General features: G+C 35.6%; 1 protein-coding gene across 1 annotated transcript in view; it reads right to left on the reverse strand.

Annotated features, from left to right (window-relative positions):
• Positions 1-17,016, reverse strand: part of XRCC4 (X-ray repair cross complementing 4) — a 393,632-nt gene that overhangs the window by 182,779 nt on the left and 193,837 nt on the right. The window contains exon 4 of the mRNA XM_044680616.1: positions 14,941-15,107. Coding sequence (XP_044536551.1) covers positions 14,941-15,107 — 167 coding nt within the window. The remainder of the gene's footprint in view (positions 1-14,940; positions 15,108-17,016) is intronic.

The raw sequence follows: 17,016 nt of genomic DNA on the forward strand, positions 1-17,016 counted from the left end.
ACTAGACAAGTTGCTTAATCCTGTTTGCCTGATTTTTCTCATTTGTAAAATAAACTGGAGAAGAAAATGGCAAACCATTCCAGTATCTGTGCCAAGAAAACTTCAAATATAATCATGAAGGGTCTAATATAACTGAAACAACTGAACAAGAACAATGACATAAATGCCATTAAAGTACATTTTTTTCCCTTCTATAAAAATTGTATGTGGAGATGGGAGATCCTGGGTTCAAATCTGGCCTAAGATACTGTGACCATGGGCAAATTACTTAGCACTCTTCTGCCTTGGAAGCAAAATTCACTATTGATTCTAAGACAGAAGCTAAGGGTGTTAAAAAAAAAAAAAAGCAGGAACTCAACTAACTGGTATCTTTGCCTACTTGAAATGTGATTAAGAATTGGATCAAATCAGATCAGATCAGATAAAAAAAAAATCTATACATTCAGAAATAGGACAGAGTTCCTGCACTAATGCTCCTGTACCCAATTTACAAGTCTTTGAAGCCTTCATATGCAAAGCTTATTTACAAGTTATGTCTCAGATAATTCTAACAAACTTGGCCATCTAGTTTTCAAGACCATAACAAATTAAAGATAACAAATTTAAGGGGAATAGGGCATGGAAAATGAATGGTGCTATAAACAGTCACACTAATCACAGCATTAAATGATTAACAATTTGACAGCATGGAAAAGGGAAAAGAAAATATTTAAAAAATAAATGATAATTCAAAAGGTATAGCAATTTGGAATCATTTATTGTAACTGCCAACATTTCTACTTCATAACTTAAAGTTGATTTGTATGTATGTACAAGGCAAAAATACCTTATTAGGCAAGGCATTCATTTAATTTAAATACTAAAATTTCCATAAAGTACACTGATTTATAATTATGTCACATGACAGTGTATTTTTCATGAGAACATTACATGATATTTTGCCCTTTGAAGATGTGAACATAAAATGTATATGTAGTTCTTAAGTTCATGGTTGCTGAAGAAAGTTGACTATACTCCTGTGATGTCAAATGGCTGCTTTGGAGCTATATGATAATATATACTATGACTTAACGAAGTCATAGTTGTTCCTGATACCTAGAAACAGTACTTTTTAATATGAAATTCTTATTTGAAAGCTAATCCTAAAATCAGGGAAATATTATTCTTTTATATCTTAAGATAAGTTTTATCTTTATAATTTTGAAAAAAGTGGTGGTAAGAATTTATTTTAGAATTAGATTTCTATTTCAGAAAATATAAACTACTTATGATCTGTAAAGATAAAGAAAAGTTTAAAATGAAATAAAAAAGATTAAAATGAATTATTTCTTATTCTTGCTAGTTCTCAATAAGATTACTATTCCAATGTATCATCCCAAGGTGGGGGTGGCTCTAGGCCAGTGATGGACAAACTAAGGCCAGCAGGTCAGATGCGGGGCCCACTGAAATGTTCTATCTGGCAGTGGGACATTATTCCTAATCTGATGAATACAATGAGTAGGATATAATACAATGAAACTTCAAAAGAGTTGCCTTAGAAAAAGACTGACAGATGAGCATTTCCTTTCCTTTGGCTCCATCTTTAAAAAGTTTGCCCATTGCTGCTCTAGGTTTTTGAATGCTATGCCACTGGAGTGCAAGCTTGATAGATCTGGCTATGTGAGGCAGAATCTCATGGGAAAAGGAAAATTTGATCAGCAGAGTTGGGTGAAAATTTCACCTCTAAAAGTTATAAGTCACTTAGCCAGTCTTCTTTATGTAAAATGGGGAAAATGAGACATGTAATACTCACCTTCAAGGACAAATTTGGACTTTTTAGCTCACCCTAATTTCCATCTGCTGATCTGCTTGATTTCAACTCCACTGAATAAGATGGAACAAGATACTACTTAGTATTCCCCTCCTCACTATACCACACCTCCCTGCTTTCCATCTTGTTTTTGGGTATTGCCTTCCCCTTTCAGATGGTAAATTTCTTGAAACCAGAGACTGTTTTTCTTTTTATTATTTATTTCCCTAGTGCTTAGCATCATGCCTGGCACAGTGGCTAATAAATGTATATTTTGTATAATAAATGTATAATATTGAATTGAATGACCACCAGAACACATACCATTTGCCCTCTGAACCAAGCCTTGGTAAGTGTGGCAAGGATCTTCAAGAGCAGAGTAAGTGACTAAGTGGACTATCTGCATAATGAAACCCATAAGATAAAATAAAGTTCCAAATGTTCCCCAATCTTATGTACAGTAAAAATAGCAGAAAAGCAGCAAAGGGGGCAAAAGGCGCTAAGAATCACAATTTTTAGACAATTTATGAATATTTATTTAGCTCTTGCTACTCTAAATGTAAGATCTCTCTTCAATAACTAAACAATGAATTTTCATGACAAGAGAGAAAATGTATCACATTATTAATTACAGTCTTGATAAAAAGTAAAACCAAAAAAAAAATATAAGAAAATTGTAGTTAAACAGAAAGATAGATTGCAAGCTTTATTTGGAAAGTAAGATAAATAAGTTGCTAGAGACAGTTTTTATTGTTTTCAAAGTAAATAGGAATAATTTCAAGAGACACTTCCTCATCTCTCCTTACGGTGCTCATGAGGAGATGAAGCAAAGAAAACCTTGAAGACAGATGCAGCCTATGTACCTACATCTGATACAAAGGATAAGAAGTAGAGAAATTCTGTGAAGACCTCATTAAGATCTTCCAAACTTCGTCAACATATACTTTAATTCTCATACTTGACAAAAAGCATTGATTCCATCTAACAAGAATGTTCTTAATTTCTAGACATTGCTAATCACTCGAACATCTTTTTTCCATTATCTTCTCCTTCACCCATGTCTCACTTGTCTCACCTGGCCATTCTTCTTGCCAAGGCAAATCTCTCTACATGAAATCTTGATGCTATTTCATCCCCTTTTCTCAAGCAACTTGTTCCATCATCCCTACTCTAGCTGCTGATTTCTTCCCTGTTGCTTTATAAACATATTCATATCTCCTTCATATTTTTTATTTAGAATATTTTTCCATGGTTCCATGATTCATGATTAATGCTTTTTCCTACTCTTCTTCTCTCCCCACTCCTGGAGCTGACAAGAAATTCTACTGGGTTATTAATATATCATTGTTCAAAACCTATTTCCATGTTATTCATATCTGCAGTAGAGTGATCCTTTAACATCAAAACCTGAATCATATCCCCATTGTACTATGTGATCAATCATATGTTTTTCTTCTGTGTTTCTGTTCCCATATTTCTTTCTCTGGATGTGGATAGTATTCTTTCTCATAAGTTCCTCAGAAATGTCCTGGATCATTGCATTGCTGCTAGTAGAGAAGTCCATTATGTTCAATCGTGCCATAGTAGATCAGTCTTTCTGTACAATGTTCTCCTGGATCTGCTCTTTTTGTTCTGCATCAATTTCTGGAGGTCTTTCCCTTTCACATGGAATTCCTCCAGCTCTTTATTCCTTTTAGCATCAGTATTCCATCACCATTAGATACTACAATTTATTCAGCCATTCCCCAATCAAGGGACACTCCCTCATTTTCCAATTTTTTGCCACCACAAAGAGAGAGGCTATAAATATTTTTGTACAAGTATTTTTCCTTATTATCTCTTTGGGGTACAAACCAGCAGTGGCATGGCTGGATCAAAGGGCAAGCATTCTTTTAAATCCCTTTGCACATATTTCTAAATTGCTTTCCAGAATGCTTGGATCAATGCACAACTCTACCAGCAGTGTTTTTTTTTTTTTGTTTTTTGTTTTTTTATCCTGGGACTCCATTCAAGGAGCATAGGGCCACAACCAGTAGGCAATGGGACACATAGTCGCTCAGGGTCACCCAGCTGGGAAGTGTCTGAGCCCGGACTTGAACCTAGGACCTTTTTCGTTTCTAGGCCTGGCTCTCAATCCACTGAGCTAGCCCAGCTGCCCCTACTTTAGGTTGCAGTTTCTTTAGCAGTGTAGTTTTTACAGGGTGGGGTTGCTAGCCCCACGCCCAACCCTCCTCCTTTTTCATCCAGGCTAGGAACCGTCCTTGGCCCAGGAGTGGTAAGGGTAGGCAATGGGGGTCAAGTGACTTGCCCAAGGACACACAGCTGGAAGTGTCCGAGGCCGGACTTGAACCTAGGACCTCCAGTCTCTAGGCCTGGCTCTCAATCCACTGAGCCACTCAGCTGCCCCACCAGCAGTGTATTTGTGTCCAAATTTTGCCTTATCCCCTCCAACACTTATCATTTTCCTTGGTTGCCATATTAGCCAGTCTGGTAGGTATAAGGTTGTACCTCAGAGTTGTTTATATATGCATTTCTCTAATCAAGAGAGATTTAGAACACTGTTTTGATTTCTTCATGTGAAAACTGCCTATTCATGTCCCCTGACCATTTGTCAATTGGAGATCTCTTTCATATTTTAAAAACAAAAACAAAAAAAAAATCACTTGATCTAATAATAGTCACCACAAGTTGTCATCATATATCTCTACTCTCTGAGGCTAAACTCTGTAAGAGTCAACTATACTTAGAGCTTACAACCTTCTCTTCTCATTTGCTTCTAAACAGTCTATAATATGTCTTCCAATTTCATTGTTCAGAAACTAAAACTCATCTTGCCAAAATACTAATGAATTCTTAATTATCAGATCTAACAATCTTTTCTCAGTCCTCATTCTTGACCTCTGTGGCCTCTTGTCACTACTGATTACCTTTTTCTCCTTGATAATTTTTTCTTCCAACTTTGTAATACTATTCTTTTCTTGTTCTCTTTGTATAATCGTTCTTTCTTAATTTTCTTTGCTAGATCTTCACCCAGGTCATGCCCACTATTGGTGGATTTCCCCTTAGGATCTCTCTTTTCTTTTTCTATATTCTCTTGCTTGATTCAACTATCATTACTGATTTCCAGATCTACACATTCGATCTAAGCCTCTTTCCTGGGTTGTATTCCCTCAATACCAACTGCCTTTTGGACATAATCAAACTAGATATCTTAAGCTTCAAAAGTCTAAAACAGAAAGAACTCATTGTCTTGTCCACAAAACTCCTCTTTTCCAATACCATTATGAAGGACAGGCACCAAGCATCTTGCTAGTCATCTAGGTTCACAACTTTGATAATCATGCCTGAATGATCATTTACACTTACCCTGAATCCTCAATTTGTTGCCAAGGCTTGTCGTTTCTACCTTCACAACATTATTCTTCTACTTCCCTTTCTCTTTGTTCACAAGGTTGCCACCCTGTTGTAGGCCCTCATCACCTTATGCCCAGACTACTGTTTAGCTGCTGCTTGGTTTCCTGTTGCCATTATCCTCCCCAGTCACAATCCATCCTCCAGACAGATTCCAAAGTGATTCCAAAGTACATATCTGAACATGTCACCCCCACCATACTCACCCAATAAACTCCAATTGTTCCCTATTGTCTCCAGGATCAAATATAAAATCCTCTGTTTGGATTTTAAATCCCTTCACATCCTTCCCTTTTCTTACTCTATTCCCATCTGTGCACAATAGTCTAGCTACAATAGCCTACTTGCTGTTTCTGGCACATACTACTTCTTCTCCATTCTGTGAGGTTCACATTGACTCCTTCATTAGAATGTGAATTCCCTGAGGGAAGGGACTGAGTTTGCATTGCGATACCCCAGCACTTAGAAAAATATTTGGCACATAATAAGCACTTAATAAATGCTTATCAACTGACTGACTGGCATTAAGAAATTTGCCAATGCACACCCAATTAGTAAGTATCTGAAGAAGGATTTGTCATGATTCAGCACTCATAGGTGACACATTCTGAGAAATCTTTTGCCTCTCACAAGCTAAAATCCCTTTATTACTAGATAGTCTAGAAAATAGCAAATCAAACAAACTCCTTTGTTCTCGCCTCTGTGTCAGAGCCTCACAACAGGCATCAGCTGTCTCATATCTACTCCTGCTTTCCATTCAAGGAAGTGGTACTGAATATTGATGAGAAAGTCTTCATCCAGCCTCTGGCAGTCATTTTAGACTAATTTGTTCAAGTACCAAATACCCAGTCTGCATTTTTGTGGGTAATTTGTGGATAGTTCCTTTCATCCTAAGGGCACTCTGAATTTTGCATATACTGTTTATAATGAATATAGTTCATCACCTTTAATTTGATCTGTTTACTATAACATAAAAACACACACAAGGCTAGGGATTCAAATCAAAAGATGGCCTTTTATCCTGAATGTCTAATATTTATTGTTTTGCACAAATTTAAAAAAAAATGTAAATTAATGAGACAAACTGTGTTTTCAAATTCTGAATTACATAGGATGCAGTTATTTCTTTGGGATGAAATTAATTTATATTATTAAAAGTTCCCTTATGATACTGAGGATAAAAATAATTGTGAGAAACTTAATTTTTTCTACATGTAATTAAAGCCATTAGTGATATGACACAAAGGTATATAATTTTTAAAATGTCTAGATCTATGCAGAAATAACTTTCAAAATAGATATAGTTTTCTATATATCAATACTGTCTCAAATGGAAGCCAAAATTCTACAGTGATCACAAAGCATGCCTTCATGTATCAATAATGTCAGCATAGTAGAATCTCTACCACTATCATTAAATTGCCTTTTATAGAACAAACAATAAAATGTCTTTATTATATTATGAAATATTTATGAAATTTAAGATTACAAGTTTGAATGTAAGTTCAAAGTTGTAATACATCTATGTTTGCTATTATTTTATAATGGCTTATAATATTATGATTCAGAAATGAATACATTAGGAAGCAGCTGGGTGGCACAGTGGATTGAGAGCCAGGTCCAGAGACAGGAGATCCTGGGTTCAAATCTGGCCTCAGACACTTCCTAGCTGTGTGACCCTTGGCAAGTCACTTAACCCCCACTGCCTAGCTCTTACCACTCTTCTGCCTTGGAACCAATACCAAGTATTGATTCTAAGACGGAAGGTAAGGGTTTAAAGAAAAAGAAATGAATACATTATAATTCATTTATATGTACATATATATAACATATATTACAATATAAAATATAGGTAATTCTGACTATTGTAGGGAAGGAAAAAGAAGGAAATGAGTTTGCAAACAGAAAACTTACTTATACTCATAGTGAAATCACTATGAATTAGTCTAGTTTAATATATATGATGAAACTTCATATATTTTCATCTAGAGTCTAGTTATCTACATGTAATGTGTATAGGATTATAGATTTTGAACTATAACTGATCTTAAATGCCATTAACTCAACCTTCTCATTTTATAGGTGAGGAAATTGAGTCTTGTATTATCACACAACCTGTGTTAAGTTTCTGATGTGAACTCCATATCTAACACTCTATCTCATCTAGGCCATGCCACTTCCAATATACAGGTATGAAGTTATTGAGGCCCTGACACATAACCTCTCATAGGCTCAAGCAATTCTCAGAGACTTTGGAATGAAGAACAGTAGTTTGATTTACATTATTGTTTTTTTTTTAATTTTTATTTTGAGTATTTTCCCCTAGTTACATATTTCATGTTCTTTCCATCTCCCTCAAGTCCCCCTCATCCCCCTTAGCCGACACACAATTCCACTGGGTTTTACATGTATAACATTGATCAAGACCTAATTCCATATTACTGATATTGGGACTAGAGTTATTGTTTAGTGTCCACATCCCCAATAAGATCCCCATCAGCCCATGTGTTCAAGCAGTTGTTTTTCTTCTGTTTTTCTACTCCCATAGTAATTCCTCTGAATGTGGCTTGTTTTCTTTCTCATAAGTCCCTCAGCCTTGTTCTGGATCCTTGCATTGTTGCTAGTAGAGAAGTCCATTATGTTCGATTGTACCACAGTGTATCAGTCTCTGTGTACAATGTTCTCCTGGATCTACTCCTTTCACTCTGCATCAGTTCCTGGAGGTCATTCCAGTTCACATGGAATTCCTCTAGTTTATTATTCCTTTGAGCACAATAGTATTCCATCACCAGCATATACCACAATTTGTTCAGCCATTCCCCAATTGAAGGACATACTCTCCTTTTCTAGTTCTTTGCCACAAAAAGCGCAGCTATAAATATTTTCATACAGGTCTGTTTATTTATGATCTCTTTGGGGTACAAACCCAACAATGGTATGGCTGCATCAAGGGCAGGCATTTTTTTTTATAGCCCTTTGAGCATAGTTCCAAATTACCAGCCAGAATGGTTGGATCAGTCCACAACTCTACCAGCAATGCATTAATGTCCCAATTTTGCCACATTCCCATCAGCATTCATTACTCTCTCTTGTCATTTTAGCCAATCTGCTAGGTGTGAGGTGATACCTCAAGAGTTGTTTTGATTTGCATTTATCTAATTATTTAGAGAATTAGAACACTTTCTCATGTGCTTATTGATAGTTTTGATTTCTTTATCTGAGAATTGCTTATTCATGTCCCTTGCCCATGTATCAATTGGGAGATGGCTTGATTTTTTGTACAATTGATTTAGCTCCTTGTATATTTGAGTAATTAGACCCCTGTCAGAGTTTTTTGTTATAAAGATTTTTTCCCAATTTGTTGTTTCCCTTCTGATTTTGGTAGCATTGATTTTTGTCTTTTTAAAAACTTTTTAGTTTAATGTAGTCAAAATTATTTATTTTATATTTTGTGATTTTTTTCTAACTCTTGCTTGGTTTTAAAATCTTTCCCTTCCCATAGATCTGACAAGTATACTATTCTGTGCTCACTCAATTTACCTATCGTTTCCTTCTTTATATTCAAGTCATTTACCCATTCTGAGTTTATCTTGGTATAGGGTATGAGATGTTGATCTAAACCTAATCTCTCCCATATTGTTTTCCAATTTTCCCAGCAGTTTTTGTCAAATAATGGGGTTTTGTCCCCAAAGCTGGGTTCTTTGGGTTTATCATAGACTGCCTTGCTGAGGTTGATTACCCCTAGTCTATTCCACTGATCCTCCCTTCTGTCTCTTCACCAGTACCATATTATTTTGATGACTACTGCTTTATAGTACAGTTTAAGATCTGGTTCTGCTAGGCCACATTCCTTCATATTTTTTTTCATTATTTCCCTTAATATTCTTGGTCTTTTGTTCTTCCAAATGAACTGTTATAATTTTTTCTAATTCAGTAAAACAGTTTTTTGGTAGTTTAATAGGTAAATTGATTTGGGTAGGACGGTCATTTTTATTATGTTAGCTCATCCTACCCATGAGCACTCAATGTTTTTCCAATTGTTTAGATCTAGTTTTAATTGTGTGGAAAGGATTTTGTAGTTGTGTTCGTATAATTCCTGTGCTTGTCTTGGCAGATAGATTTCTAAGTATTTTATATTGTCTAGGGTGATTTTAAATGGTATTTATCTTTCTACCTCTTGCTGCTGTGATGTGTTGGAAATATATAGAAATGCTGATGACTTATGTGCATTTATTTTGTATCCTGCAATTTTGCTAAAGCTGTTGATTATTTCCACTAACTTTTTAGTTGATTCTCTAGGATTTTTTAAGTAAGCCATCATATCATCTGCAAAGAATGATAGCTTAGTCTCCTCATTGCATATTTTAATAGCTTCAATTTCTTTTTCTTCTCCAATTGCTACTGCTAGTGTTTCTAGTACAATATTAAATATAATAGAGGTGACAATGCACATCCTTGTTTCACTCCTGATCTTATTTGGAAGGCTTCTAATTTATCCCCATTGCAGATGATGTTTGTTGATGGTTTTATATATATACCATTTATTATTTTTAGGAAAGGCCCTTCTATGCCTAAACTTTCTAGTGTTTTCAGTAGGAATGAGTGTTATATTTTGTCAAAGGCTTTTTCAGCATCTATTGAGATAATCATGTGGTTTTTGTTGGTTTGCTTGTTGATATGGTCAATTATATTGTAAAGATGAAAATACCTTGTACCCTCTTTAAAACTACATTACCCATAATTCCTTAAGCCTTTTCCTATTGGTTGTGAGTTAAAACTACATTACCCATATTTGATGGTCCCACAATGTTTCAGTTACTGTGTACAATGTTCTCCTGGTTCTGCTTATTTCATTCTACATCAATTTGTGTAGGTTGTTCTAGTTCTTATAGAAATCAAGCAGTTCATCATTCCTTATAGCATAATAGTATTCCATTGCCATCATATAACACAATTTGTTCAGCTTTTCACCATCAAAATGTAGCTTTGAGAAGTAAACTGAGGCTGCTGAGGATTGTTCATGGGAAGCACACCAGTAGGGGCTTATAAGCAACAGCACTAGAAACCAAGGTCCTTAAGGTACTCCTAGGTACCCAGGGAATAACTAACAACCAACCTTCTGGGGACAGCAAACTTCAAGAGTGATAGAAGGTTGAGGGAGTGACACTGGGGGGAAGGGGAGGGTCCATGGATAAAATGTACAGATAGATTTATGGTCCTTTCAAATATTTAATCTATAGGTATTAATTCATGACATGCAATGAACAAAGATTATTTTACACATGAGAAACCTCAGGGAGCAGAAATTAAATGACTTTCTGTCTGTCATTCCAAAAATAATGGCAAAAACAAGGAGAAAACTAAACTTTCCAAATACTTTATCCAATAGCCTCAATAACCATGAAAAAAAATCCCAATATTATGACATTTTAACTAGATAAAAAGCATTTTGTAAAAGCCAAAATATGTCATACTCTTAGTCACAAATATTACTCATACTAAGGAGCCAAAAACTAATCATGTATATTTATGTTTCTGGCACAGTAATATTAATTATTAATCCCAGAATATCACAAAATATAATCCATGTATTGTATTTCCTATTAGGATGTCTGATGATATTACTGTACTTCCTTCTTATTTCTGCCTATCTAGTCCCTGTTGGCTAGATGTGCATCAGTACTACAGAACCTTAATAAACTGGAGGAATTAATGCCTGCCTAATGGCTTAAGTTTGTTTTTCCCAACTTAGACTGTATTACAGGATGGTAAAATATCTACAGTATAACTTTTCATCCAGAAACCTCTGTGAAATTCAAGAAGGGAAGGACCAGGCTCTGGAAAATATAGGAACAAAATCCTGAGACAAAAAATAGAGGGAGGATGAATAAGGTTTTTTAAGTGTATCGTCTTAAGAAGTATCAAAATGAGAGAACTATATGTTCAAAGATGTTCATATTAGTATTATAAGTAATTACAAAAAAACTGGAAGTAATCTAAATATCCAACAGGGAAATGTATTAAACACTTGTGGTAAATCAATGTAATGTAATACAATAGTGCAATTAGGACCAGTAATTGAAAAGAAAAAAACATCCTGGTAAGAGCTTTGTGAAATAATTGCTAGGGAAAGAAAAAGCAGAACCAGAAGGAGAGAAGAGACACTATCTTTAAACACAAAAAAAAGTGAACGAATACAAGTGAACCCAAGTTTATACTCAAAGAAGACACAAAAAAGTATTTCTCTTCTTTCCAGAGAGGGACTAAGGTTCAAATAATCAGTTTAGCTGCATTGTCTTTTTTTTTCCCCCTTTTAAAAATTATTTATAAAAGTATGGTTCTGAAGGCACAGGAGTAAATAAGGATATATCCAATAATGTAAGTGATGTAAAAACAAAAGATAATCAAAACCATATTAAGGATGGAATTAAGTTATACTTTAACAGTGACTGATTAAATTCCAAATCTAATGACCTCTTCTTAAACTTCAGATTTCTTGACCTCTCTGCAGCTTTCATGAGATAGCCAGTTATTACATATGACCCCTCTTGTGGTATCTATGCTAGGCCTTTTTTTTCCCTTTTCTATACTGTCTCATTTGATCTCAGCTATCCTCAATTCAATAATCATTTCTATTCAGATGATTCTCAGATTTATTTTTAAAATCCTAGTCTCTCTCCTGAGTTTCATTACAACACCATCAACTTGCCTATTAGATATTTCAATCTAGATGTCCTATAGGCAATTCAAACTCATATTCAAAACAGATTTCAGTATTTTACCCCTGGAGCACCCTCTCTTTGTCACCCAGGTTCAGGAAGTCCCTATCTACCCTCTCTGTCTTGCCCCAAATCCCCCAACAGTTGCCAGATATTGTCTTTTCTTTCTGGATAATATCTCTCCCACATGTCCCCATATGTCCACTCATACAACTACCACTTCAGTTCAGATGCTTATCACTCTCTCTTAGATGACTGTGATATCCTTCCTATTGGTCTCATTGCTTTAAGTATCTCCCTTTCTCCAATCTATTCTCCATAGTAATGCCAGAGTAATTTTTCTTTTTAAATCAATATATTCCTGTATTTTCATATAGCCTTCAGGATCAAATATTATACAGTAGGTAAAGCCCTTCACAATTTGACCTCTTCTTACCTTTCCAACTGTTATAGTGAAATTAGGGAAAGTAGAAAGTGCCAGGCAGAAGGAGAGAGAAAAATTCCAGAACTCTGGGGGGTCAGTGACTTTCTGGTTACAGTTAGTGCCTGGACTTACTCTCTGGAGGTACTGGTTCTCTCTGGGAAACCCTGTCTGAGTGGATTATCCATCAAGCTTTTCACTGGCTAGGAAGAGGTTGAATTTGGTAAGCTACACAGGTGGACCGGGTAGTCAGATCCTTACTCCTCTTCCTTTTGGATTTTATGTTGCTGAGACTCTACTGGACTCCTGTCAGATCTTGAAGACAACAGTTGAGAGATCTCCCTACTGACCTAGTGGACCTGTATACTTTCCAGCTTTCCCTGGAAAATACTACCAAAGGGGATGGATTCTGGTTGGGGGAACTTGAGGTAGAGATCAGTGTAGAATCATCTATTGGAAACCTGGTGGACCTTGGTGGTAGGGATTTAGTTCTACCCCAGTTAGATCATCCCACTCCCTTCCCTTCCCTGTCCCATTTATATAAAAAACCCTGTTTAACATATTATTGTTACCTTGTCAGTCTCTCCTTGAATCCTTTCCCAGATCTAAAGGATTTTGAATAACTGGCCCAAAGGACTATTACATCAAGAACCTAGAAATCATCTAACCCCTCTTAACCATTATACCACTCAATCACCAACCAACTAATCTTTATTAGTTACATATTTCACAATTGATTCAGTTATACTGTCCTACTGGTTATTCTCCATGTCTTGAATGTTCTTCCTCTTAACCTCCACCTTGTAGAATACCTAGCTTCTTTTAAGACTTGGACCAGGTGGCAGCCAGATGGTTCAGGAGATTGAGAACTGTTGTAGGGAAATATAGGTCTTAGTTTTTGGAGAGCAGACTTGACTGGCAAGGGAATTTAGAACCTTGAGAGTGGGCACAGGGACACTGACAGTTTGAACCTGGTCTAATGGTGGATTTGGTCAGACATATCATCTCTGAAGCTGTTTCCCTGGATCTTGGACTGTGTAACATCTTCTATCAAGCTTCCCAGTGAAGCAGAAAGGTTGAGAAGTGGATTTGTCTTTTGTGGTGGACACAAAGATCATCCCATCTCCCTCTCTTCACAAATTGGATTAACTTGTGGTGTTTTCCTGTCTCTTGTACCAACTTTTGAAGACATCATCACTGGACATCTTTGTGAGATCCCCTGTTACCAGACAGACCTTGTTCTTAGCAGTCTGTTGATAGATTTTAGACTGTAGTTTGTTCCATCCCTTTACCCGTGAGTGGAGATTTATAGATCCTAGAGTTAGTTTACCTAATCCCCTTCATTCCCCATCCCACTTATTCATTAAACAGTTCAGTTATCACAATCCTGCCTTATATACCCTTACCCAGATACCTAAGTTGACACATTGAACCCAATGTGTATTCAAGCTGTTTTCCCTGGTTTTATTCAGTTTCTGTTGACCCAGTTATCCCCAGCTAAGTATTGTTACCTGTGTTTATTTATTATTTGCCCTTTCCAATTCCCTTTAGTCAGTTAACTCACCTGACACCCCAATCCCATTTTACCATTAACTGTTGTGGTATCCCACTTTTCCCCACTTTTATTAGTTATATATTGAGTCACTTACTTCAGAACCAGGCCCAGGACAAGAGATAATGGGTCCAAATCTAGCCTCAGCTATTTCCTCACTGTGTGACCCTGGACAAATCACTAACCCCCAATGCCTAGCCCTTACCATTCTTCTGCCTTAGAACCAATACACATTATTGATTCTAAGATGGAAGGTAGGAGTCTAAAAAAAAAATTACAGTGACATTAATTCCAAGAGGCTTTTCCTAGTTCCACTAACTTTCCTCACTTAAGCTACCTGTCAAAAGCTCTTTATCCATCTTGTATTTATATTTTTAAGTATGTATATATGTTATATATTGTCTCCCCTTATTAAAATGTAAGTTCTTTGAAAGCAGATAATCTTTTTGCTTTTTGTGACCACAGAACTTAGCTAAAGAGTACAGCGCTTAGTAAAGTAGTTAATAAATGTCCTTAATTTATATTGTTTCCATGGCATTTCTATCAAAGATGGCTCAATTTTTTTTCTGACTTTAGCCCTTTTGTGGAAAATAAAAGAGACAGGGATCTAAGAAGAGGGGAGGTGAGAGGAGATGAGAAGATGAGGAAAGGAATAGACAAACCTAATGAGAATTTAGAGAGAAGAACTGAAAAAATATTATCATATATTTCTCATTTAAGTTAGTTACTTTAAATGTAAACAATTACAAGCAAGTTCAATTGTGTATATTGACATTTAATGAGAAATTTCTAAAGAAATGTTTAATGCTTTAAAAATAAATGAGAGACACTAGTAGTAAAAAATTTTGCGGACTGAGAAAGTTCTCTATATGTGGTCCACAAGACCATCATTGGCTAGAAAACACTGATCTAAAACTCAATATTAGATAAGGAATGACTATGGTGCCTGTAACTGAGCAAAACATTTATTTTAAGTGAAAGCGTAACTTAAAAATACATATGAATCCACAAACACATGATGTGTCCTAGAAGCACACATTTGACCCACCGCTTTTGGACATCATTCCAGTCCCTCTGAAGCATTTCATTCTCTCTCTGCAGGTGTTCATTCTTGGCAAGCTGGTCAGCCATACAGTTTAGGCAATAGCTCATCAGTTCTCGGATGACTTCAGCTGGGCTTGAGACCTTCTGCAGGTTCAGTGATCCAAGTATAAACTAGGACAAAAGGAAAAGATGAGTTAATTTTTGGTAACTAAAAAAAACTGAGTAACCTGGTTTTAAACCTGTTTTTTTTTTAGGTTTTGTTTTTTGAACAGGCAAAAATGCAAAGAATAAATACCACTTGAATATTTTAGATGCTAGGGAGAAATGCAAGTATTTTTCCAATTTCTTTTTTTTTCCTATTTATGTTTATAACATTAATAAAAATTGAACTTATCGGCAGTGGTTTCTTACAATCTTTGATCCAGCAGCATAGAACTACCAGAACTCGAAAATTGTTGTTCAGTCACACTTGACTCTCCATGACCACATTTGGGATTTTCTTAAGAAAGATACTAGAATGGTTTACCACTTCCTTCTCTAGCTCATTTTACAGATGAAAAAACTGAGGAACAAAGGGTTAAATGACTTATCCAGGGTCATTAGATAGTAAGTGCCTGAGGCTAAATTTGAACTCAGGAAGATAAGTCTTCTTGACTATAGGTTCATCACTCTATCCATTGGACCACCTAGCTGCTCTACAAAAAACAGTGCGATTTGCTTATTTGTAACAACTTAATCTGAAGTCTCTTTATTCAGTTAAACATGTTTTTATTAACTCTTTTTTCCAGATTACATATTGATATAATTTTTAATAATCGTTTTCTGACATTTTGTAATCCATGCTCTCTTCCTCCTTTTCACTCCTCCCTGCTTCCCAAGATGGCAAGTATTATTGTACATGTGTTATGATATAATACATATTTCCATGTTCAACATGTTTTGAAAGAAGACATATTGGTTTTAATTACACATTTCAAATCTAATCCTTGGTTATGTATAAGGGAAGAATATAATGAAGTTTAATACCGATTAAAGAAAGATTTTTTAAAATAGTTATAGTTTAGTAAAACATAAACAGTACACAAGGTATCTTCTCTACAATGCTGCTACATCCTATGATGGTTATGGGGGGAGGCTAGAAGTTAGAAGCAAGGTCACTGATATAGGAAGCATTGATTTTGCAAGGGCTATCAGTTTTTCTACCCCTTGGTATCAGTTATCAGTAGATGGTATTGGTGAGAGGAAGAATAATAGATTCCTTTTCCACAAAATTTGATCCCCTAAATGATAGTCAAGCTAAAAGCAGGGTTGGTAGACTCAGTGCCATTGTTATTCCCACAACTCATGGGCTCAGGTCTGAAGAGGGTAGTATTCTAGGAGGTGGTGGTAATAATAGTTTGATTCTTCTGCATCCCCTGGTTTCTTATTCGAGGTACTTTGCTGCTTAAACTAAACTGCCTTGCCTGTCCTACTGATGGTAGTTGTTGGTGAGACCATGAATATAATGATATAATTAGGAGCAGAAAAAAACCAAAACCTTAGAACAGTGCCTGGCACACAGTAGGTACTTAATGTTTACTGGCTGGAATATCTGTCTTCTTTTCTGAAAAACTATAACATGTATTTGCAAGCAAACACACAGACACAATACGTACACATTTGATTCCTAGGGTCGCAGAATTTAGCTGGTCATAAACTTATGGACTTAAGAGATTATCTAGTCTAACCACCTCAAAAATAAATGAATGAACAAATAAACAAACAAATGAATAAATGAAAAAGTATTTATTAACCCTATCACCATTTACATTTTACAGGTGAAAAAATTGGGCACAGAAACATTAAATGATTTGCACAAAGTTACATATTAAGTGTCAAAACCAAATAATAGAAGCTAGGTCTTTTAACTCAACTGAATGATCCAAATATGGCATGTAGTTGTAACTAAGAACATTACCTAAATAGTCAACAATGAAAGAACACAATACTATCCTGCTTGTTTAAAATGTTTTAAAAGACAAACTAGTATCTGTGAATTTGAAATTCAGCACAGTTAGAAGAGTAGGAGAGAGTACTGAAT

The sequence above is a fragment of the Gracilinanus agilis genome, chromosome 1, assembly GCF_016433145.1.
Source record: "Gracilinanus agilis isolate LMUSP501 chromosome 1, AgileGrace, whole genome shotgun sequence".
NCBI lineage: Eukaryota > Metazoa > Chordata > Mammalia > Didelphimorphia > Didelphidae > Gracilinanus > Gracilinanus agilis.